We start from the raw sequence: 23,237 nt of genomic DNA, 5'->3' as shown, positions 1-23,237 counted from the left end.
ATTGCTACAGTTGAAGAGAAGACAGACATCAATGATTCCAGACATCAGATTTTCTCTCTCCCCTTTTCCTTTTTTTCTTTTTCTCTTTCATCAGTAAACTTTTGAAATCAAGAGACTTTCTGATACAAATCCACATCCAAAACCTCTCCCTCTTTTCCTCTCAGATTCGTTCAAGAAACCCAAATGAGATCATCTTTGGACTGAATGATGGCTACTATGCAGCTGAGTTTGATCAGAAGGTATTGTTCAAACTCTTGGAATAAGCTCCAGATAAATTCCTGGCCATCTTTAGACTTTGCTATCCATCGTAGCTTCAATTCACTTATATCTCTTGGGTTTTTCCAACTGTTAAGAAGTCGTCTTTGTGAAGCTGATAGGTTGATTTCTCCACAGGAGAGTTCTGACAGGAAGAAGAACAGCTTGCTCCAGGTGGACCAGAGCTCGGTTAGGAACTCCTACAGTGTTTTCTCCCTGCTGAGGTGAGACAGACTATTTAAAGGGGACATATCATAGAAAATATTATGTTTCCTGGTCATACTCCAAGTACTATGCAGTCATACTTGATTGTTCATAACGCAAAGATTCCTCCCAGTCTACCTGGACCACTTATGAAAACTAAGTTGCTTTGCCACTTATGACATCACATCCATAAGCACATTAACATATGAACAATTTTATAATTAGTGTAATCCCCCAAAGTGAAATTTCTGGCATCATTTACTCTCCCTCGTGTTGTTCCAAACATGTATGACTTGTAGACAATGAAAGTTTTCCAAATTTCCAATTTCAAGGTCATTCTCTCCCTCAGATGAATTGCAGAATTTTATTAATCTGCCATTTGTGACCCTGAAGCAATTCCCCAAGAGTCCAGAAAATTTCCCTTCCTTCTCCACCAGATAGCGCTCTGTGTCCTTTCCAAATAGGCCCCTGCTTCAAGGTGGCGGCTCATCATTTAGCCAAAGATGACTGATATTTTTGCAGTCTAGGATAACCGTAATCCTTGGATAAAAGACATGACTGATGAGGAGAGCAGGAAATCAAGGAGGAAAAATGATTCCACCTGGCCATAGTTGGCAGACTCCTTCAAGCTCGGTAAAGGGGTTCCATTGGGCCTGTTCAATGTTGGTGGAACATTCTGCTGTAGCTTCTCTTCCCCACTTAGTGGCAGCAGTGCTCTTTTTAATACAGCCTTGAAGAGCAGACCTTGAAGTTGTATTCTTAATATAACACAACCTGAGAGATAAAGGCGGCCCTTTAGGGACTGTTACCTAATTATGACACACTTCCTATAGTCAGATTTAGCCATGTGTGTTACAAACACAGTTCTGCTGTATTACAACATCATGAAATCGTATCTATAAAGGAACTGTCTTTGATCCTGCAGATGTTGTGAACTGTTAAGAAACAGACAAGCTGGAAACACTGCATACTCCCAAAAGTATCTCTTTGCCAAAATCCATACACACATTTTATTGCCTATTTATGTGAGATAGATATAAGTCAAAAATATGGCCACACTAATTCATATTCTATTATTGCTATTTTCCATATATTAGAATAGCAGTTAAGTTACCAAAACCGTGAAATAATACAAATGGAAGTATGCCATTTAAGGAGTGATCAAAATGTAAAGCAAATGAAAACTATTTAGATTTTAGCTTCTTTGAAGTAGACACCCTACAGGTCTGCACACTCTGAGCATTTTTTCATGTTGCGTCCATGCTATTTCAAGTTAGAGTTCTTATTTGTCTTATGTACATGTGTTGATCTCTTTTTTTCATTATCCTATCCAATTGATCTAATTTAATTAAGGTTTGTAATCGTGCGTTTCTTAAACTTTAGGCAATTTAACATCCCAGGGATTGATTTATACAGATTTTTAATCACTTTCCTTGGATTGGTTTTACTGTTTAACCATCTTCTAGAATCACACTTTCAATATTAAACTATGAAAATCTATATAAAAAAAAATGATTACATGTTTAAAACTATGGTAATCTAAACAACGTGCCAAATAAATTTAGCCCTTATAATATATTTTAGAATTGATTGTATTTAATAACCAAGTTGACAACATTTTCAGCACTTTTAGAGCATGCTTGAAATGAAATATTAGACAAGTAATGTCTGAAGAAAAGAAACAAATCATGGTAAATATCACTTTTAAACAAAATATTTTATTGGCCGTCATTTCTAATCGAGCTATAACTCTGAGAAATTATGCAAATAATAAACAGAATTTGAGATGTGCTGGAAATAACACTGTGTTGGGAATTATCATGACTTTCAGAATAAACACAAAAATGACAATCTCCTGTGATGCATGCACACACTGCTGGACATATTTAGCAGACAATTTTTGACAATGTTTTTGCTAGACTTTCTAGAAGTCCACAGTGCTAAAAGTGCCCAGTTGAAGAAACCCATAATATAGTAGCTTAGTAATGAAATTCATACTTGGGCAAAGTTAATTTTTGTCTACAAAACTAATTTCAAGCATTTAAGCATAAGCCTTAAGATCAAACATTTTTAAGATAATGAGAAACACGAGGTGTGTGTATTCTAAATCTAAGAGTGTATCCATTGGAGGGCTTAGTCCTTTCTGATTGTGTGTTTGAGTGTGTAGTTTGTTCATATATTTCCTCTGAAATCTTGGGCAGACCCTCAGTGTGGTGCTGTAGTAGGGTGATATAGAGGTAGCTGTAGGGTACGGCTCTCTACTTGTGATGGTGTTTGTGAGTCTCTTGGTAGTCTTGACTAAGAGTCGTGCAATATCTTTGCTTCGTCCTGAGGTGGTATACTTGTGTACACATACCGACAGACAGAAACATGCACGGGATGTATTACTTTCCAGCTTTCTTTGTACGCTTCTCTGTCATTTTTATACTCGTTTTTTTGAGGATGACTGCATGGAAAGAAAATGCTATGATTGAGCCTGACTCTGTGAAACTTAATTTGATCAGGAACCATAATTTTTCCTACTACTTTATCCTTATACCACTGTATATGTTGACTGAAGAAATGTACAGGTGCAGTGGATTGAACTTAAAGCTTCCGTGTAAATTTGTAAACATTTAAATTAGGGCTGTCAATCGATTACAATTTTTTATCGAATTAATTACATGGTGTCCCGGTTAATTAATCGCATATACAAATATTTGCTGAGAAAGCCCCTCATATAACAATAATTCAATATATAATTATTAAATATTTATACATAGTTATCTTTAAATATTAAAAAATGTATATATATATATATATATATAAAAATGTTCAGATAATTAAAATGCATTACATTCTTGTGGCAGAAAAGTTCATCATTGATAAAACAATACAATAAGCGGCTTTAGAATACAATGTATTGTTTACTACCATATTATTGATCATAAGTCAATCATTGGCACACAGTTCACAGCAATCCATTTCACAAGTGAATTTGTCAATCAGTTCGAGATTTATTATGAGGGCTTGTTTAAGGACCGTCGATGTACACCTGCATCAGACATATTTTTTCTTTTTTTTTTTTTAAACAAGCCACATAGTGCACAACAGATATATATTAAAATAATGCCAAGACATTATATTCATTACATAGTGCAATGGTTTTCAATGCTTTGGAGTTGTTGGCGGTACAAAGAGTATTTAAATAACATATTAAAAAAAATTATCCAAAATACTACTGCGTGGGCACATTCCCCAAAAAGGTGAGGACAGATTTACCTACAGCATTACAGAAGGAGCAAAGTGCATCTATTTCAGGGAGCATGTTTCTTAAATGAAGATTGACTGGGTAAAAAAGGGTAACAGTTTAAAGGACACATCCTTAACCGGTAATTAAATATTTGTGAGGTAAAGACCATACGATAGGGTCACCACCTGGCTATTGCTCTGTTGCAGGTCAGCAGAGTATTATTGTACTAGGTGAATAAATATTGATTTTATATTAGATGTATTTTTTGCAGTGATTTTAAATGTTAATGACGGCGTTGTGAACGTCACTCAGTTTGGCATTAGGTGTACGATACAAACTAATTTTAACAGCTCAGACCTACTCAATGTAAATATAATGAAGTGAAAATAATAATCTAATCGTTAAAAAGCACATTTCCAAATTAGCACATCAATTCCATTATTAAAGACTAGAACGATTAAATGCGATCTTACCAGATTTTTCATCTTGAATTAAATTTTTTTGTCTGATCTGGCTGCTTCGAGTAGGGCCTTCTCATTATGACTGTAGAACTCCTGGCAGGTGTAGGTGTTCACTTTCACCAGGAGTTCACTTTTGATGAGGTCCACAGATGCTCAATTCTTTGTCTCTGTCCACGCAGCGGTCATCAGTGAAAACACCCTCTCCATGAACGTTGGTTTCAGGAAAGCTCAAAGCCAAAGATATCAGAGCTGTTATGTTTGAGGCACTGAACTGTTTCAGAAGAGCTGTCCGTGAAACTTCGGTGGCATACCCTGCACTCTCCTTTTGTAGGGTCACCTGTAACTGGTTTTAACCATGTATGTATTTTCTCCAATTCTTTATTATACGAACAGTGTTTTCCCGCTCTGGCAAGAAAAAAAGCCTGCGCTGCGCATGTTCAGTGTTTTCTTATTAACTTTTTTTTAGAGTGATTTTGTAATTGAAATAAAATGATGCCGAAATAATAATAAAGATCAAAAATTATACAGACAAAATTGAAATGCGGGACACTGCTTATGACTTGCGGGACAAAGCTTCCAATTTCGGGACTGTCCCGATGGTCACCCTACCATACGACCTGCGTTGCTCACACAGCTGAAATTGCACTTACTGCCCTCTGGAGTACTACAGGTGGTACTACAAGCATGCGATTAAATGCGTTAATATTTTTAACGCGCTATTTTTTGTATAATTAATCGCGCGTTATTAACACGTTAACTCGACAGCCCTAATTTAAATGCATTTTCCTGTCCCAGTTTAATATTCGCTGTGTTTATGTCAGTTTCTGTCTCAACCAATGGCGTGACTTTGGGGATGGGACTACCTGTTTGTCAGACCAATGGTTATTTTTATAATTTCACTCGGTGCCACTAAGTACAGAAATTACACACTGTAGCTATAATGTTTATAATTGTACTGTTTTTTTTACCCAATAAGTATCCATCTATTAGTGCAGATTGTTTACAAAAATGTTGATAGTCAATGTGCATTCTTAAGTGTCTGCAAGATACAAATAAATCCAGAGTGAATTTAAGTGTGTATGTGTAGCCCCTAATTAACTCTTTGAGAAAAAACTTTCTTGTCATTTTCAGGGTTGAATGGATGGATGGTGGTGGTTGTTATCAGCTTCAAGGAAGCATTTGTCTCTGATTGACAGCATGTTGTCAGCGATTAACTGTTACGCTCGTTCAAACTGACAAGTTTTTAGGGGGGAAAACACAGAGGAAAAGAGTGAGAATATGAAATGAGAGTAGTTAGTCTTCTAATAAAATGAATCATTAATCAAAAGAGAAGTGTTTCCTTTCCATGTACGATTTATGCTACTGCAGGGCGGGCAGCCCAGCCATCATACTACAACCGGGTGCTCATGGGAAACAAGTGGGGATTCAGTGATCTACATTAATTCAAGTTGCCAAAAAGCTGTTGTAACGAGTGCTTTCCTTTTTGTTTTTGTTTTTATGATTGTGTTTTAGTAGGGTGACTGTAAGTGTTTTGTCTAGAGCAGTTTTGTGTGTTTGGTTTAAAAATATATGTTTGAAAGATAGCCACAAGAATAAGGTTAGTGCTTGCTATAAGTGTTACAGCTTTCAAAAGTGAAAATTATGTAGTTACCCTCATGTTGTTTCAAACCTGTATGACTTTCTTCCATGGGACGCAAAAGGAGAAGCTTAGCAGAATGTTCAGACTGCTCTTTTTTTAATTTTTATATATATATATATATATGTGAACTGTTTCTTTAAATCTGTCTGCAACTTTGCCGCTCATTGGTTATTCTATCATTATTATGTCTAAACGTAGTTTTTTTGGTTCACTACATCCTTATAGGAAATGCTCTCAGTCAGGCTCAAGCAAGTCAAAGGAAATTCCGGCTACCAGTCGAAATTAACTTTTATCTCCCTTTTCTCCTCTCTGCTGGTTCACCCTAGACTAATGTTCTTATGTTATATAGCAACATTTTTTGTATTTCACCCACTATTCTGGATTTTTTTTCCTATCTGCCATTGGTCGATAAACTGATAGCTCAGCCTCAAACTCTTGCTTGTTGCCAGATTGGGCTGGTATATATTCTCATCCAAGAGAGCAATGTTTTGATAGTACTACAAATGTCTTACTTATTGTTGTCTCTGCATGTTAAGCTGGAATATGAGAAAATATTTGACATAATTTTACTTGAAGTTGGTATTGTTTTCCCGACATCTCAGAATATGTATTTTTTTTTAAAACCTTCACCATTTTGATCTTTTCCTTTTTGATTTCACCCTCTCTCCGGTCATTAAAGTAGCATGTTGGAGAACAGAGGCAGTGTTGTATGGCAAAGTTCAGGGTATAGAGCTTGACCCTGTATTTGCCATGGTGATAAGCCCTTCCTGCTTTTAGCGCCTTTCAGCAGGTCGGCGGGTCTTATGCTCCCCTCCACAGGGTATGGTTCTGGACCAGATTATTCGGTACGGTTTTAACAGCTGTGTCTGCACAAGCCCTCCAAAATGACCCGAGAACCGGTAACGCCTGCCATGCCTCACAAAAAAACAAGTTCAGCCTTAATCTCCGCATTCGCCTTCTGAAAACGGATGCTGGTGCTTTTGTCTCTCAGGGCTTTGTGGAAGACTGTGGTAATAATAGTGTCGAGAAGGCCTGAGGGGATATTGAAGTCCTTCTTATCGAGATGCTTTAATAAAGGGATAAAGTGCATCAGCATGTCTTCATCACCTACTCCATGGCCTGTGTACCAAGATTGCTAATTCAGGGTAGGTTTAACCACTGGTGGTAAATCAGATTTCCCTACCACAAATTTAACTTTTGGTATAAAAGAGTATTTCACCAAAAATGTAAATTCTGTCATCATTTACTCACCCCCATGTCATTCCAATCCCTTTTGACTTTCATATGTGGAACACAAAAGGAACAATCTGAATGAATATCCCATTTCATTTGTTCAGTTCAATGGTAGGTGATGGTGACTCATTTCAAAGTTTGAAAAAGCACCCAAAAGTATCGTAAATGTAGTCTATGCCTCTCATGCATCATATTCCAATTCTTCTAAAGGCATAAGATAGGTTTTGTTGAGAAACAGCCAAAAGTAATTTTTCAATTATAATCTTGACCTTGTTTTGAAATTTTTTTAATTGTGCTTTCCAGGCAATCATGCTCCTAACCTGCATGTTAATTCTGTAAAAAATAAACATTACTTAGCAGTAATGTTTATTTTCAGAACAATTCAAGCTTTATGAACCACTTTTATGCAGTAGGGGGCAGTCGGCGCTCCAGCTGTACATGCAATGTGCCTCATCAAACCAATGAGCAAGGCAGCTCAACCCTCTACAGATGTTATTCACGATCAAGACTTGGCACGTCATCCTAAAAGCATAGCGCTTAAGACTACAGGTGCCAAGTATTCTAAATTACCTTTATTTAGGGTCCTTTTGCAGTAAATGTAGATATGTAATTAATTGTGATTTAATTTAATTAATTGTAACCAATTCATTTGATTACAAAATGTAATCAATCGACAGCCCTAATTTTATAGGTAAAATCATGGAAATTGATTGTTCAAAAAGTGTGAAAACTTTACAACTGTTATTGTAAAATAATTTGCTTAACTACAATCATCTGCGGGCACTAGTGAGGTCTTCTGAGCAGCTGTATTCCTATGCTGTAAGTTTAGTAGTAGTTAACAAAATTGCAGCCTTGTAAGAGTGACTCAAATCAATTACTAATGAGGTTCCATTTTGGTTAGAATGCTGTTTATGTAGACAGCTGCTCAAATGTACAGCAAGCCAGCTCACTTAGTCCTACTCTCTTTTTCTCTCTTTCATATGTTACCTTCAGTGAAAAGTGTTGTCAAGTCTAATCACACTGGGTTAATGAAGAGTGCATTCTTTCTGGATTCTGCATGCGATTACTCCATCCTTTGGCATGCACAATGGAGTCGTGTGTGTGCGTAATGCATTTTCCTGTCTGTTGAGTTGGATGGCCACGATGTTTTAACACAAATTTATGTAACGCTCATAATGCTTGAGTCCCAAAGCTGTAATATCTAACTTTGGATGGAATGCACATTACAGAAGACAGCTGAATATGCTGAGAGACATTGATGTAAGGCTTAGCCGGACATGAACGCCTCCTTGCCGTGACTCTGAAGGCCTGATCGCTTGCAGGCCTCAAAACACAGCAAATCTGCAGCTTACATGAGCTAAGCTGGAGATCTTGAACTCCTACACTTGGATTTGTAAGAAAGAAATTACAGAATACATGTTGAAATGAAAGCTTTTTGGCTCATGCTAAGGAGCCGGCCTTGTTTATTTGATTAATCAGAAGGGGAGCAATTCTGCACAGCTGGAAATTATGAAAGTAGGCAACAGGCACTTTACACGAAGATTATACAAAAATAGGGCTTAAATTAGATTGGATACAATTTTATTGTTATCATGCACAGTACACAGTACAGAGCCAATTAAATGCAAATTAACTCCAGGTTCAATTCCAGTTAAGCTCAATCAACAGCATTTGTGGCATAAAGTTGATCACCACAAAAATTAATTTGACTTGTCCCTCAAAAATCCGTTACAGTGAGGCACTTACGGAATTGATGGGGCCAATCCATAAACGTTAAAAATCCTCACTGTTTCAAACATATAGCCATAAGACATAAACAATATGTGTGGTAACATGATTTTAGTGTAATGAAATCACTTACTAACCTTTTCTGTGTAGTCATATACAATTTTTCATCTTCTTGCCATGACTGCCCAACGCCATAAACTCTAAAACAACCATAAAAATCATGATTCAAATGTTTTTACAGCTCAAATAAATATGTTTAAATAGAAAGAATTAATGTGCTTTTATAAGGTTCCAAAAATTGGTCCAACTGACTTCCAATGTAAGTGCCTCAATATAACCTAGATTTTTTTTCTTTAAGAAAAAGGGACGAGTCAAAATTATTTTATGTGGTAATCAACATTATGCCACAAATTAAGATTATTGAGCTGTTTGTGCATCACTGTTACCAAAATTTGGGAAATGTCTGAATACATGACTTTCATTACCTTCTGGAAATTAATTAAACGAATAAACATACAAATTAAACAAATAAAATAAATGCTGGAAAGGGTTATAGGGTTGCCAGTAACAGAGTTGCTGATTTATTCAAAATTATTTTATCACTCAATGGGGTAAGTTAGTTTGAGACCACATTATATTTTATAGTTACCTATAAATGTAAAATTCCCATAAATGTAAGAAAAATATTAGTTTAATCATTTTGTTACAATTACTTCTGTAACAAGGTTAAGCTTTACAAAATCAATGCAGATATTTGATGTGTTTAAAAAAAACCCAACTAGCTACATGCTAGGTTAATTTTATTATGCAAAATAGTTTATTTAATATATACATTTTTTTTTATTACAAAGAACATGGGATTTTATTGCTTAAAAGTAATAGGACACTAATTTGTACCCCATTTGTGGTTATCCTGAAGTAGCAGCATGCGAGACTGCTCAAGAATAGACCGGCGACTTGCATTGACCCCTGCATAGCAATGTAACTAAACAACTAAATTGACCTCTATTGAACAAAACTGAGCACAGATGATGTCATGTCGAAGTGTCAAAAGGATCGGCTGTCTTTCGGCAAAGACCATGGAGGCATGTCAGAGGCCTAAATATTTTAATGGGGCACAATCTTATCTGCCCACTTATCTGCACTGTAGACAATGGCGAATTCTGAGGTGTATGAGGCGTGTGTTAACATTCTCCTGATCTGAGCAGCAGGTAGGGGACCACTGTAGATATTCGCGTGTTTGTTTTCTTTTCAGTTCAGGCTCACATCCCTTCTAGTTGTTTGCGCTGATGGTTTTTCCATGTCACGTCACTTGTTCATTGTGCAATGAAAGTGTTTTTGTAAATGATATTTGGAACCATGTTCACATGTTTTTTTTTTTTTGTATTACCGAATATTTCTGATTCCTTCGTACAGGCTGTGTACCTTATCTGTGATTTTATAGACTGAGAGTGTAATTATTAGCCTACAGTGAAAAACATCTATCAGGGACACTTGTGGTAAAACCATACCAGTGTAATGAGAGCAGAGAGCATTTTTATGGGAAACATTGAGTTTAAAGCTGTAATCTCTGTGCTGCTAGTGCCACGGAATGAAATTGCTAAAATAATGACTGTTTTCAAGTAGGTAAGAGTATTTGTTAAAACCAAGCCGCCAAAATGACTCATTCTTTATTTACTCCACATTGTGATGTCACACTGTGGTAGATATTTGCATCTGACCACCTCCACAACAACACATCAATGCCTACTTAACCTTATAATTTCCGAAGCCCCACCCAGCAGCGGTGTGCAGTCAGATGGCAGGTCATTCAAGAGCAGAGAGCCAATCATAACAGTGGGTGTTTACTGTCAAGTCTTAAAGGAGAAGCAGCACCAAAACCAAGTGTTTCTGACAGAGGGTCAGAATGAGGGTGTTAAATTGTCATGTTTTACAAATACTTGACTGTTTCTGTGCATAAGAACTTTACTAATATTATAAGTGAACCACAAGAAACATATTAAAATAATAAAGAAAGTAATGTCATGACCATTTTAACTAGTGGCTCTATTTGGCTTCAAAAGGAGATTGGTTTATGAGCTCCCATCTCTCTGGGTCTTTTTCATACAGTGAAATGTGTCCACCAAAACCTCTCAAGCCTTATCTTTGTTCTCCTGAAGCATCTGTCTTTGTTTTCATTTCCTGTTTTTTTTGGGCCCGATTCTACGATGCTGGGCTGCTGACTTGCAAACAAACAATAGTTGAGATTTATTTGGTGATCACTGGACAGTAAATACATAAACATACTGAGAGGGCAAATCTGGGAGTGATAACGATAATGAGAGCGAGAAAGAAAGACAAAAAGAGGAGAGAGAGAGAACACTGTTTGCAATAATGTCTGTCTGTTCTGGTTCCAGTGACTCTGGAGGGAATTAAGTTATGTTTAAGGTCAAGAAGTAAATGCCTCACTGTGTTTATAACCATTTTCTTCTCCCCTCAATTCTTCTGATCAAACCTTTTTGCCTCTGACGGTTTGCATCCATCCAATAATCTGCTAACACGGTGTTCTGGTATGTCGCAAGCTGTTTTTTTTTTTTTATTCCTATGAAATTGATTTCTTTATTTTCTGAAGACAATTAGACTGGTACCTACCTGTGCAAAACTTGCTGCATCAATGCTTGGGCGGTTGCTAGGGCATTGATGGATGGTGCTAGGGTGTTCTGGTTGGTTGCTAGGTGGCTACCAGCCCAAGTCAAAAGAGCTCACATGATATATGGTATATATCCATTTCTCTATGATATGTTTTTTTTGCCAAGCTGCACAATTTTGAGGACAATGTTCATGTCCGTAGCACAAATGCACAGAATAATGCAAATTATTTTTGTATACGTTTTTGCATAAATTTAATACTTGAGATTAGAGGTATATTCAAATCTCTAAACATAAGTAGGAGCAATAGTAACCGCTAACACCACTAGTAATCTACTGCTTGGGTCACTGCGAGACAAAATTACAGGTGAAACTCGAAAAATTAGAATATCGTCAAAAGTTCATTAATTTCAGTAATTCAACTTAAAAGGTGAAACTAATATATTATATAGACTCATTACAAGCAAATTAAGATATTTCAAGCCTTTATTTGATATAATTTTGATGATTATGGCCTACAGCTTATGAAAACCCCAAATTCAGAATCTCAGAAAATTAGAATATTGTGAAAAGGTTCAGTATTGTAGGCTCAAAGTGTCACACTCTAATCAGCTAAACACCTGCAAAGGGTTCCTGAGACTTTAAATGGTCTCTCAGTCTGGTTCAGTTGAATTCACAATCATGGGGAAGACTGCTGACTTGACAGTTGTGCAGAAAACCATCATTGACACCCTCCACAAGGAGGGAAAGCCTCAAAAGGTAATTGCAAAAGAAGTTGGATGTTCTCAAAGTGCTGTATCAAAGCACATTAATAGAAAGTTAAGTGGAAGGGAAAAGTGTGGAAGAAAAAGGTGCACAAGCAGCAGGGATGACCGTAGCCTGGAGAGGATTGTCAGGAAAAGGCCATTCAAATGTGTGGGGAGCTTCACAAGGAGTGGACTGAGGCTTCAAATGTCAGTATTCCTCTTGTCAAGCCGCTCCTGAACAACAAACAATGTCAGAAGCGCCTTACCTGGGCTAAAGAAAAAAAGAACTGGTCTGTTGCTCAGTGGTCCAAAGTCCTCTTTTCTGATGAGAGCAAATTTTGCATCTCATTTGGAAACCAAGGTCCCAGAGTCTGGAGGAAGAATGGAGAGGCACACAATCCAAGATGCTTGAAGTCCAGTGTGAAGTTTCCACAGTCTGTGTTGGTTTGGGGAGCCATGTCATCGGCTGGTGTTGGTCCACTGTGCTTTATTAAGTCCAGAGTCAACGCAGCCGCCTACCGGACATTTTAGAGCACTTCATGCTTCCTTCAGCAGACAAGCTTTATGGAGATGCTGACTTCATTTTCCAGCAGGACTTGGCACCTGCCCACACTGCCAAAAGTACCAAAACCTGGTTCAATGACCATGGTATTACTGTGCTTGATTGGCCAGCAAACTCGCTTGACCTGAACCCCATAGAGAATCTATGGGGCATTGCCAAGAGAAAGATGAGAGACATGAGACCAAACAATGCAGAAGAGCTGAAGGCCGCTATTGAAGCATCTTGGTCTTCCATAACACCTCAGCAGTGCCACAGGCTGATAGCATCCATGCCACGCCACATTGAGGCAGTAATTAATGCAAAAGGGGCCCAAACCAAGTACTGAGTACATATGCATGATTATACTTTTCAGAGGGCCGACATTTCTGTATTTAAAATCCTTTTTTTTTATTGATTTCATGTAATATTCTAATTTTCTGAGATTCTGAATTTGGGGTTTTCATAAGCTGTAAGCCATAATCATCAAAATTATATCAAATAAAGGCTTGAAATATCTTACTTTGCTTGTAATGAGTCTATATAATATATTAGTTTCACCTTTTAAGTTGAATTACTGAAATTAATGAACTTTTGCACGATATTATAATTTTTCGAGTTTCACCTGTATTTCCTCGGGATGTCAGTTGCAAAAATCCTTGCCCTAGTTCCTACAATGTGTTTCGCGTGAAAAGAAAGTTGTTGTGATTGAGGCGTTTTTGTTTGCACAACAATGTGTGTTTGATGTCTGAGCTGACTTGCCGGTTGCCGGGTAACCTCATGGTGCCCTCTTCTGATTGGCTGAGTGAGATAGGTGTTGACTGGCAGTTGGGTCGAGGGCTGATAAGAGTGCAGACATGCGTGAAATCTGATTGGGTGATAACTGCCACTCACCTGGGGGAAGTGGCCTATCAGATTTCTCCATCTTAATCACGGCAACAATAAAGCTGTCAAATCAACTTTGAGCTGCCTTATCAATGTGCCATATCACCCTGCATATAATGAGAGAGACACGGCTGGTATAAAAAAAAAGAAATGTTTTTCTTGTCGCTGTGTGAACTTGTAACAGGGTTGGTTTTAAAGACCTAGTGATTTATGCCCTGGTCGGCTCATGCAGAGTGCTGCCTGGGAAACGTGAGAGACATTATGATGGAGGAAAAGAGAGGCCCCAAACATGAGTGGTTTGGTTTACAATCAATAGAAAGTTAAGGTCTGACAGCCTCAGTCACCATTCAGTTTCAATGCATATTTTTTTTCAAACAATGAAAGTAAATAGTGACCGAGGTTGCATTCTGCCTTACATTTCCTTTTACTTTCCATGGAAGAAAGTCAATATGGGTGTTGTACCAAATTTAAAGTCACACTTAAAAAATTAAACATTTAATATTTATGTTGATCAAAAATATATATTTTTTTATTTGTTATTTGATTAATTAGAATGGGTAGTTAAGGACAAGCAGCTTAAAAGTGCTCAACATAAAAGAGAGCTCTTTTGAATAAGGTTTAAAATCATCCCGCTTTGAATTTCTTCACACTTTGTGATCAAAGCTGCATACTTCATTTGTGTAATTTCATTGTTTTGATTATTCTAAAATAAGGAAAGAAAATTAATTAATGGTAATGGAAAACAATGAGTAGGTGTGTACAAACATTTAACTGGTAATGAAGTATAAAGTTTGAAGTGTATTTTAAGATTTATTACTACTAAGACCATTTTAAAACTCCACTTCAAATGATATGCAAAGCTTTCAGGTTGAGTTTGTTTAAAGTAGGTCACTTTTGTGTGCATTTGACTTGGCAATGGTCTGTGGCAGGTCAGCTGTATGCACATACAGAGCGTTTAAGGGTGCAGTTTTGGACCAGAATGGTCCCGGGAGGGCTGAAACCTAACCCAGATGAATTGCTCAGGGAGTATTAATCTGCATTGTTTCACTGTACTGATATTTACACTTAACTTTTGTCAACAAACTGTTTGAATTCTTCTGTGCTAGTCATATGAATATGTTGATGGTCTGAATCAGTAGCTGGCTATCTCTCAGTTCTTTCTTGGATCTATGATTGGATTACTGCAATTTGATGATTGCTAACAAATGACGTGTGTTGTCATAAAATCATCACCGTAAGAGCTTTTGGAAGAAAGGAACGGTAGGAAAGGTTGTAAAGTCGTATCACAAAGGACTTGTTGACCCCTCTGACAGATTCAATCAAAGGCACCACAGAGGTGATGATACATTGTGACTTGCTTGATTATACAGTAGCATGTGGGATGAAAATACCCCCCCCCCCCCCAAAAAAAAAGAAATTTCTCTCACTGTTTATTCACCCTTATGTCATTTCTGTTTGACTTTCTCCTGTGGAACATTATCTAACTAAATGTCCCGAGCTCGTCTTGACCATACAATGAAAGTGAGTGGTGACCATGGCTATTCCCAGTCCCCATCCACATTCCTTGTATTGAAAAGCTTGTATGTTTCACACAAGAAAGTCCATTTCATATTTCCCTCAAGGAGACTCAGAAGTGCATATGGTCTGGTTAAAAACAACCTTTACACAAAGCAAATGTTGATTTGCACCCAAACTACGAAGCTGTGAAATTGCTGCAACACTCTGAAAACCTGGGAGAAAACATGTTTATGAGTGTAACAACCTCCGATTGCTGGTTTCAACAGATTTCAGGTTTCAAGTAACCCTTGGGGAACTGCAAAGTACCGTAGTAGACCACACTGGGCATTTGAGGGACAGTTCACCCAAAAATTAAAACTTACCCTCATGACATTTAAAATATTTATGACTTGCAAGAGTAAGTTTTCATTTTTGGACCCAGGTTTTCAGTGTTGCAGCAATTTTTTTTTGTAAATGTTTTATTTATTTGTTTATTTTATCCCCTTTTCTCCCAATTTGGAATGCCCAATTCCCACTACGTTGTAGGTCCCCGTGGAGGCACGTTACTCACCACAGTCCGGGTTGCAGAGGACAAGTCCCAGTTGCCTGCACGTCTGAGACGTCAATCCGTGCATCTTATCATGTGGCTCATTGTTTATGACACCGCGGAGATTCCGCATGTGGAGGCTCATGCTACTCTCTGCGATCCATGCATAACTTACACACATGCCCCATTGAGAACGAGAATCGCTAATCGCAACCGCGAGGAGATTACCCTATGTGACTACCCTCCCTTGCAACCGGGTTCAGTTTGGTTGCTTAGGAGACCTGGCTGGAGTCTCTCAGCATGCCCTGGATTCGAAGTCACGACTCCAGGGATGGTAGTCATTGTCAATACTCGCTGTGCTACCCAGTCCCCACAATTTTAGAGCTTCATAGTTTGGGTGTGAATCAACGTTTGCTTTGTGTAAAAAAATTTTTTTAATGCCATATGCACTTCTGAGTCTCCTTGAGGGAGTCCAGTGAGAATGTGCTAATCCTACCACTCCAAAAGAGAAAAAGCTATTGATGGAAATTGAGTGAGAGACAGCGAGTGAGTGAGAGGGGGTAAAAGGAGAGTGTGAAGCAAAGTGGATTGTACGCCATCACTGAAAAGTTGTGTTGTTGAGCTCCGAGCAGGCATTCATGAAAAGCCCCATGTGAAATTACTATGAGTCGGTATATGCTAGCAACTGTTTCCTTAGCTAATGAGAAAACAGTTGCTATGTTACAACAAGGAGTCTGGGTTTGGGTGGTTGGGTGTCATAACTACAACACCTTAGTTCCAAAAAGGATCCTTCTCTATTAACAGCAATTTAAAAGTTGCCATGTTTTCTGACTAAATATTTTTCGGCAAGCAGCATATTCAAAAATGTATCTAAAATATTTCTGAATATTATAGTAGACGATTTGCCACTTTTTTTGTTTTGTTTTGTTTCTAGGCTCTAAAAAGCATGAAATTGAGTTAAGGCTGGTTTATGCTTCTGCGTCATACCTACACAGTTATGTTTTTGAAGACGTGCATGTCAGGCTATGGTGTACGCAACGCTGTAACCACCATAGCTATGTGTAGCCTACACCATAGGGTTGACACAGAAGTATAAATCTGCCTTTAGGGGCCTTTCAAAGCCTTTTAAAGCCTTTTTTTCTTTTTAACTCAATTGTTTAACTGCAAAGTATTATATACTACTAGAAATGGCAAGAGGAGAAGATCATCAAACATTAACAACCTTGCAATCCACGCTTATTAAATTGCTAGACATTGTTCGTCATCAGTAGCATGGTGGTGGTTTGGTTTTGAAAGGTTAGGTGCTAGTCAAAAGACGGCAATCTGCAAACTGTGCCAAAAATCGGTTACAGTCGAAAGCAGCTCGACGACAAACCTATTTCACCATCTTCGAACTACCCACCGCACTGAATATGAGGAATATGAAAATCTTCACGAGTGAACTGAACACAACACGCCTGCAGCTGACAGGGTAAAAGCAAAAACACACTCAACAAACTTTGGCCGAATCGTTTAACAAAACGTTCCTTACGACAAAAAAGCGACAGACGACAAGATATAAATAACACTGTCACCAATTACATCGCAAAAGGTTGAGAGAGATGGTTTTAAACAACTTTTGAAGACTTACACACTGCCTGGGCTTTTTTTTTCCATATTTGACTTTATGCAAAAATTTACAGAAGGGTGTAATTTGTTTACAAATGCAATAATTGTTTTTTTTCTTGTGCTGTGTTTGCATTTGGTGACTTTTATGACAATGTCATATTTTTGCTTCTTGCTTTTATACTGCACAGTTCACCTTACAGCAGAGCAGTGTTTTGTATTGTTCTTTCTTGAATGATTCAGTTTAAAATAATAAAGATCTCTTTTCCTTCATTTATGGCACAGGTGATTGGCTCAAAAACTTTTGTGCCCAGAGCTGAGTGCCCTTTACAAAGATTCAGAATTGAAATTATATACTTCCAGGGGTATATGCGCCAGCCAAGGAACTTCCATTGAGATGAATGGGAATGCTAATGGACAGCTTTGACCTCCTGAATAGGAAAAAAAAAGCAAATAAATTAACGGAAGCGTTTCAGGTCTTTGTGTACATGTGTACTTTACGTGCACATGTACACAATATTTTATCATTTTATTGCACGTCTTATCTAGTTTCTATAATCAGGCATGAGATTTTTTTATCTCTCTATTTCTCATGAGGTATAGTGGTGCTGAAAGCTCATATGAACACAATCAAGCCATGATTGATGGCTCCTATAATCCACAGATTCTTGTCTTATACTGCTGTTAATATTCAGAGGAAATTAGAATGTACAATAAGTAAAAAAAAAAGCTTTCTTGAGAGTAAGACATGAATAGACTTTAAAGGTGATGTAATCTTTGCATCACAAACATTACCAAACGGAACTGCAAAAATAACGATTGTTTTGCAAAATTTGTTGCAGCACAAACGTATATTCTGATGGTGATGCTTTGCAGTGTATTTCATATATTTAAAAAGGATTAAATATTTTGGCGTCCACATAAACTGCAATGGAATGTCAGGTATTGAAGCCATTTTGTGCAGTTGTAAAACCTGAGAAGTCATAAAATGAGATTGCAAATGAGTACGAAAACAGGCGGAAAATGGCGGAAAACGAAAACAGCCGCAACGAGGAGTCCCATCTGTGGTACAATTTATCGCTTAAAGATGTTGTTATTTAGGACAATAATCTTAACAAGGCCTTTTCCTTTGGTGTCCAATAGGCAAACAAACAAAAACAAAGACATTAAGTCATGACCTCCCATCAGTATCAATGTCCAGTCATGAGGATTCAGTTTATGTGTTCATTAATTAGTGAAAATATAAATCTGTCATGGTGTGAGATCATCTCCTGTTCAACATGTGGCAGTTCCGTTTCCATTGCATCTGTGTGTGGGTGTTTGCATGTGTCTGCTGTCATCCTATTTATAAATGGCCTGATGTCATCTGATTGGGTCTTCGAGTCATGATCCAATCATTGATTATATTTTAGTTTAGTCTCCAATAGTTGAACCCTGAAGGGCTGTTGGTGAAGTCCAAATCTGATGGTCACATGAAAAATATTTTTTCTTTGTTTTTACCAATCAGGAGTGACTGTATAAATTTTAATTAAAGACACAAAGTGGCAATATTTGATGCAACAGTTTAATTTGCCACAATAATCAGAACTATGGTACATTAATTTTGCTGATGCATTACTAAGGTCACATTGTGAAATGGCAGTGTGGGTTGTGGTGCAGTGGTAGCGCATTTGATCAGGGAATGTAAGGGCCATCATTTCCTTTCAACCTTCACTGTCCTATTGAAAATAACAGCATAAAAAGGCTAAATTAATACAAACACTTCCAGGTGTTAGTCCAGTTTCATCAGCCCTATAGTGATATAGTGATGTATACTGTGTTTAATTTGTCATATGTGTCTTTCTCAGACTGCATACTGCACAGAGAGCTATTAAGCAGACTCAGGTGACAGTTCAGAAGATCGGCAAGGAAATTGAAGAAAAACTGAGGACAACGGCATCCTGTACAGAGAAGGTGAGTCATATCTTCAAATGGAAACTGTAGATATGTATATATGCTCTTATTAAGAATTAGTTGTACAGTACAATCTGTATAGAGGTCTACACGAGCCTTCAAATGAACTTCAGAACCTGACCAGTACAGAAGACCGTGTGACCTGACCTTACCCATGCCAACCGATATGTCAGATTTTAAGCCCGACCTGCACCACCATATTTTAAGTCATACGTGACTTGAACAGAGTATGTGAGTGGAGTGGAGTGGCAACAATTTCCCCTCTGCGCTCAAAGCTTTAATTACTCTGCTCCAGCTCCACTCCGGGTTGTCCATTTCCCGCTCCTTGCTCACTCCATATAAAAATGAGCACCAAACTACCTCTCCACTTTAATGTGCTTTATTGGAACACTAACATTAGCCCAAGACTAAATTTAATTGTTTTTATAGCTTACTTTTGAAACATGTTGGTAGCATTCTCTGGGTTTGATCAATGAAATAAATTACTAGACAAAAAATAAAATTTTAAAAATAAGTTACAAACAAAAACAAAATTACCAGCATTAAAACAAAGCACTCAATTAAAACAAATTAATAAATTAACAAAATACTAAAAGCAAAACAAAAAACATTATTAGGCCTATGTATTATTGCCTAATTATTGCCTATTATTTTCTATTATTGCACTTCTTTTAATTAACTTAACCCTATAATTCTTTGAATGAAAAAGCTGTTTTTAAAATTTAAGTTTTTTTAATTGACCCTGTGTCTAAAAATGCATCAGTCCTGCTTGAGACACTGAAGAAGCAGGGAGTTGCAGGGCAATGGTCAAAGACATAGAAAAACAACTGAGAACCATGCAGACCTGTGCAAAAATATGTTCTGTGTGAAGAACACCTAACTCACCCATTTGCATTTTTGTGAGTTAAAGCGTGTGTGCGAAACATGTTAGGTAGTCAAATAAATGTTTTCATTAATTACAAACCCCAACTAAACCCAAAGTCATGCTTGAAAAACTGACCCGAATCCAGGTCAGCTTGCGGGCCTCTTATTCTGTATACTTTTATGTTCTATAACTGGTTTTCTATTCTTTTGCACCTGGTACATGGTACCGATGGTAAGAATCTGTAAAGGACCTCTGCAAGTATAAAAGGGTAAATTTACAGTTGCTCTGTACTTGACAGAATTTTATAGCACATTGTCAAACTCAATTTAAAATTCAATATTTCACTCTCTAGTGGGGATAATATTTTTCCAGTCTCAAGACTTGCTCCTTCATGAGAGATGGCAATATAAACCAGCATTTCAAAAATTATCTAGCAGTGTAAAAAGACAAGCTTTCACTCGTGTGAATTTTCTAAAGTAAGTGCAATTGGGAAACTTTAAAAACTAAAACTGTATACATTTGTCACTGCTTGTATTATAATTCTTAAAGTGGAAAGAGTTTTGTGGCTTTTAGTCCATGTCAGTTAGTGTTGAGGCTATCTATGTGGTGTACTCCTAAAAGTTGACACAAGTAACTGTTTGCGAATATGAGCATTCAAAATGTATAGTCTCTGCTCTGGGAAAATTTACCAAAAATTCTTATGACTTCTTGCACTACACAAATACACTCACCTAAAGGATTATTAGGAACACCATACTAATACTGTGTTTGACCCCCTTTCGCCTTCAGAACTGCCTTAATTCTATGTGGCATTGATTCAACAAGGTGCTGAAAGCATTCTTTAGAAATGTTGGCCCATATTGATAGGATAGCATCTTGCAGTTGATGGAGATTTTTGGGATGCACATCCAGGGCACGAAGCTCCCGTTCCACCACATCCCAAAGATGCTCTATTGGGTTAAGGTCTGGTGACTGTAGGGGCCATTTTAGTACAGTGAACTCATTGTCATGTTCAAGAAACCAATTTGAAATGATTCGAGCTTTGTGACATGGTGCATTATCCTGCTGGAAGTAGCCATCAGAGGATGGGTACATGGTGGCCATAAAGGGATGGACATGGTCAGAAACAATGCTCAGGTAGGCCGTGGCATTTAAACGATGCCCAATTGGCACTAAGGGGCCTAAAGTGTGCCAAGAAAACATCCCCACACCATTACACCACCACCACCAGCCTGCGCAGTGGTAACAAGGCATGATGGATCCATGTTCTCATTCTGTTTACGCCAAATTCTGACTCTACCATCTGAATGTCTCAACAGAAATCGAGACTCATCAGACCAGGCAACATTTTTCCAGTCTTCAACTGTCCAATTTTGGTGAGCTCTTGCAAATTGTAGCCTCTTTTTCCTATTTGTAGTGGAGATGAGTGGTACCGGTGGGGTCTGCTGCTGTTGTAGCCCATCCGCCTCAAGGTTGTGCATGTTGTGGCTTCACAAATGCTTTGCTGCATACCTCGGTTGTAGCAGTGGTTATTTCAGGCAAAGTTGCTCTTCTATCAGCTTGAATCAGTCGGCCCATTCTCCTCTGACCTCTAGCATCAACAAGGCATTTTTAGCCCACAGGACTGCCGCATACTGGATGTTTTTCCCTTTTCACACCATTCTTTGTAAACCCTAGAAATGGTTGTGCGTGAAAATCCCAGTAACTGAGCAGATTGTGAAATACTCAGACCGGCCAGTCTGGCACCATCAACCATGCCACGCTCAAAATTGCTTAAATCACCTTTCTTTCCCATTCTGACATTCAGTTTGGAGTTCAGGAGATTGTCTTGACCAGGACCACACCAATAAATGCATTGAAGCAACTGCCATGTGATTGGTTGATTAGATAATTGCATTAATGAGAAATTGAACATGTGTTCCTAATAATCCTTTAGGTGAGTGTATTTGTTCAATAAAATGCTCTCTAGAATGAACATGTCTGTCCCCTTAATACCACCTGCAAAAGACTAGCAATAGCAAGTACAATGCAAATCATGGTTTACACCTGTGATTTAAATGAAAGGGAATTAGCTGTTTGACAAATGAATGAGCCCTTCGAAAGAAAAGTACGCTTGTCAATCAATGAAATGGGGACTTTGTGTTAGACTTGCCCAATATTTCAGAATGTATTAAATTATTTTATATATATATATATATATATACACACACACCGCACAACATTAAAACCACCTGTCTAATATTGTGCAGGACTGTAGACTTTGTCAGTTCGAACCATTCTGGCCATTCTCTGTTGACCTCTCTCATCAACAAGGTGTTTCCGGCCATAGAACTGCCCCTCACTGGATGGTTTTTGTTTTTGGCACCATTCGCGGTAAATTCTAGAGACTGTTGTGCGTGAAAATACCAGGAGGTCAGCAGTTACAGAAATACTCAAACCAGCTCGTCCGGCACTTTCAAGAGAAAAAAGATTTTAATTTCTCAGAAGTTCTTTTATTTATTTTTTTATTTTATTTTTATCCCCAATTTGGAATGGCCAATTCCCAATGCGCTCTAAGACCTTAGTGCATAGTGACTCGCTTCAATTCAGGTGGTGGATGACGAATCTCAGTTGCCTCCGCATCTGAGACCGTCAATCCGAGAACCACGCATTATAGCGACCACGAGGAGGTTACCCCATGTGACTTGATTCGAACTCGCAACTCCTCGGGTGGTAGTCAGCGTCAATATTCGCTGAGCTAACCAGGCCTCCACTCAGTAGTTCTTTTATACGTTTTTATGCTGAATATTTCAAGCACGTGCGTGTTATTTTTGCAGGTGTGAAGGATAGTTCTGTATGCGGGTGCAAGTACCCTCAGATTCAGACAGGAAGTCAGGGCACCCGGTCACTCACCCCTGTGTGCTCTGCTATTATACAGACAGCAGCAATTTGGTAAATGGCCTTGGTGTTGTGTATCTTGTATTACAGAGATCCTCATAAATATGTCATTAGGTCTTCAGGCGGCTCTTGTTTCCTGTGTTTTGAAGAATTTTGTGATTCTTGAACCATGCTGCTTTCCCCCTCCACAACGTATCACAGTGCAGTTTTCACCAAAAATCCTCTGTTTGTGTTTCCACACTCACTGTTACCCCCAGATAAATGAAAAGCAAAAGAAAGGAAAACATGTTTTGCATTTTTGGTGGTGGCAGCCAGCAGCTGCGAAAACGTAACCGTTTGAGGAG

At 38.0% G+C, this 23,237-nt stretch overlaps 1 protein-coding gene across 4 annotated transcripts in view; it reads left to right on the top strand.

Annotated features, from left to right (window-relative positions):
• Window positions 1–23,237, top strand: part of LOC127635467 (UV radiation resistance-associated gene protein-like) — a 124,978-nt gene that overhangs the window by 11,753 nt on the left and 89,988 nt on the right. For all 4 annotated transcript variants that reach the window (XM_052115546.1, XM_052115545.1, XM_052115544.1 and 1 more), the window contains exons 5-7: window positions 165–239; window positions 394–479; window positions 19,046–19,151. In XM_052115546.1, coding sequence (XP_051971506.1) covers window positions 165–239; window positions 394–479; window positions 19,046–19,151 — 267 coding nt within the window. The remainder of the gene's footprint in view (window positions 1–164; window positions 240–393; window positions 480–19,045; window positions 19,152–23,237) is intronic.

This window comes from Xyrauchen texanus, chromosome 43, assembly GCF_025860055.1.
Source record: "Xyrauchen texanus isolate HMW12.3.18 chromosome 43, RBS_HiC_50CHRs, whole genome shotgun sequence".
Lineage (NCBI taxonomy): Eukaryota > Metazoa > Chordata > Actinopteri > Cypriniformes > Catostomidae > Xyrauchen > Xyrauchen texanus.
This window is presented reverse-complemented; position numbering and strand designations above follow the sequence as displayed.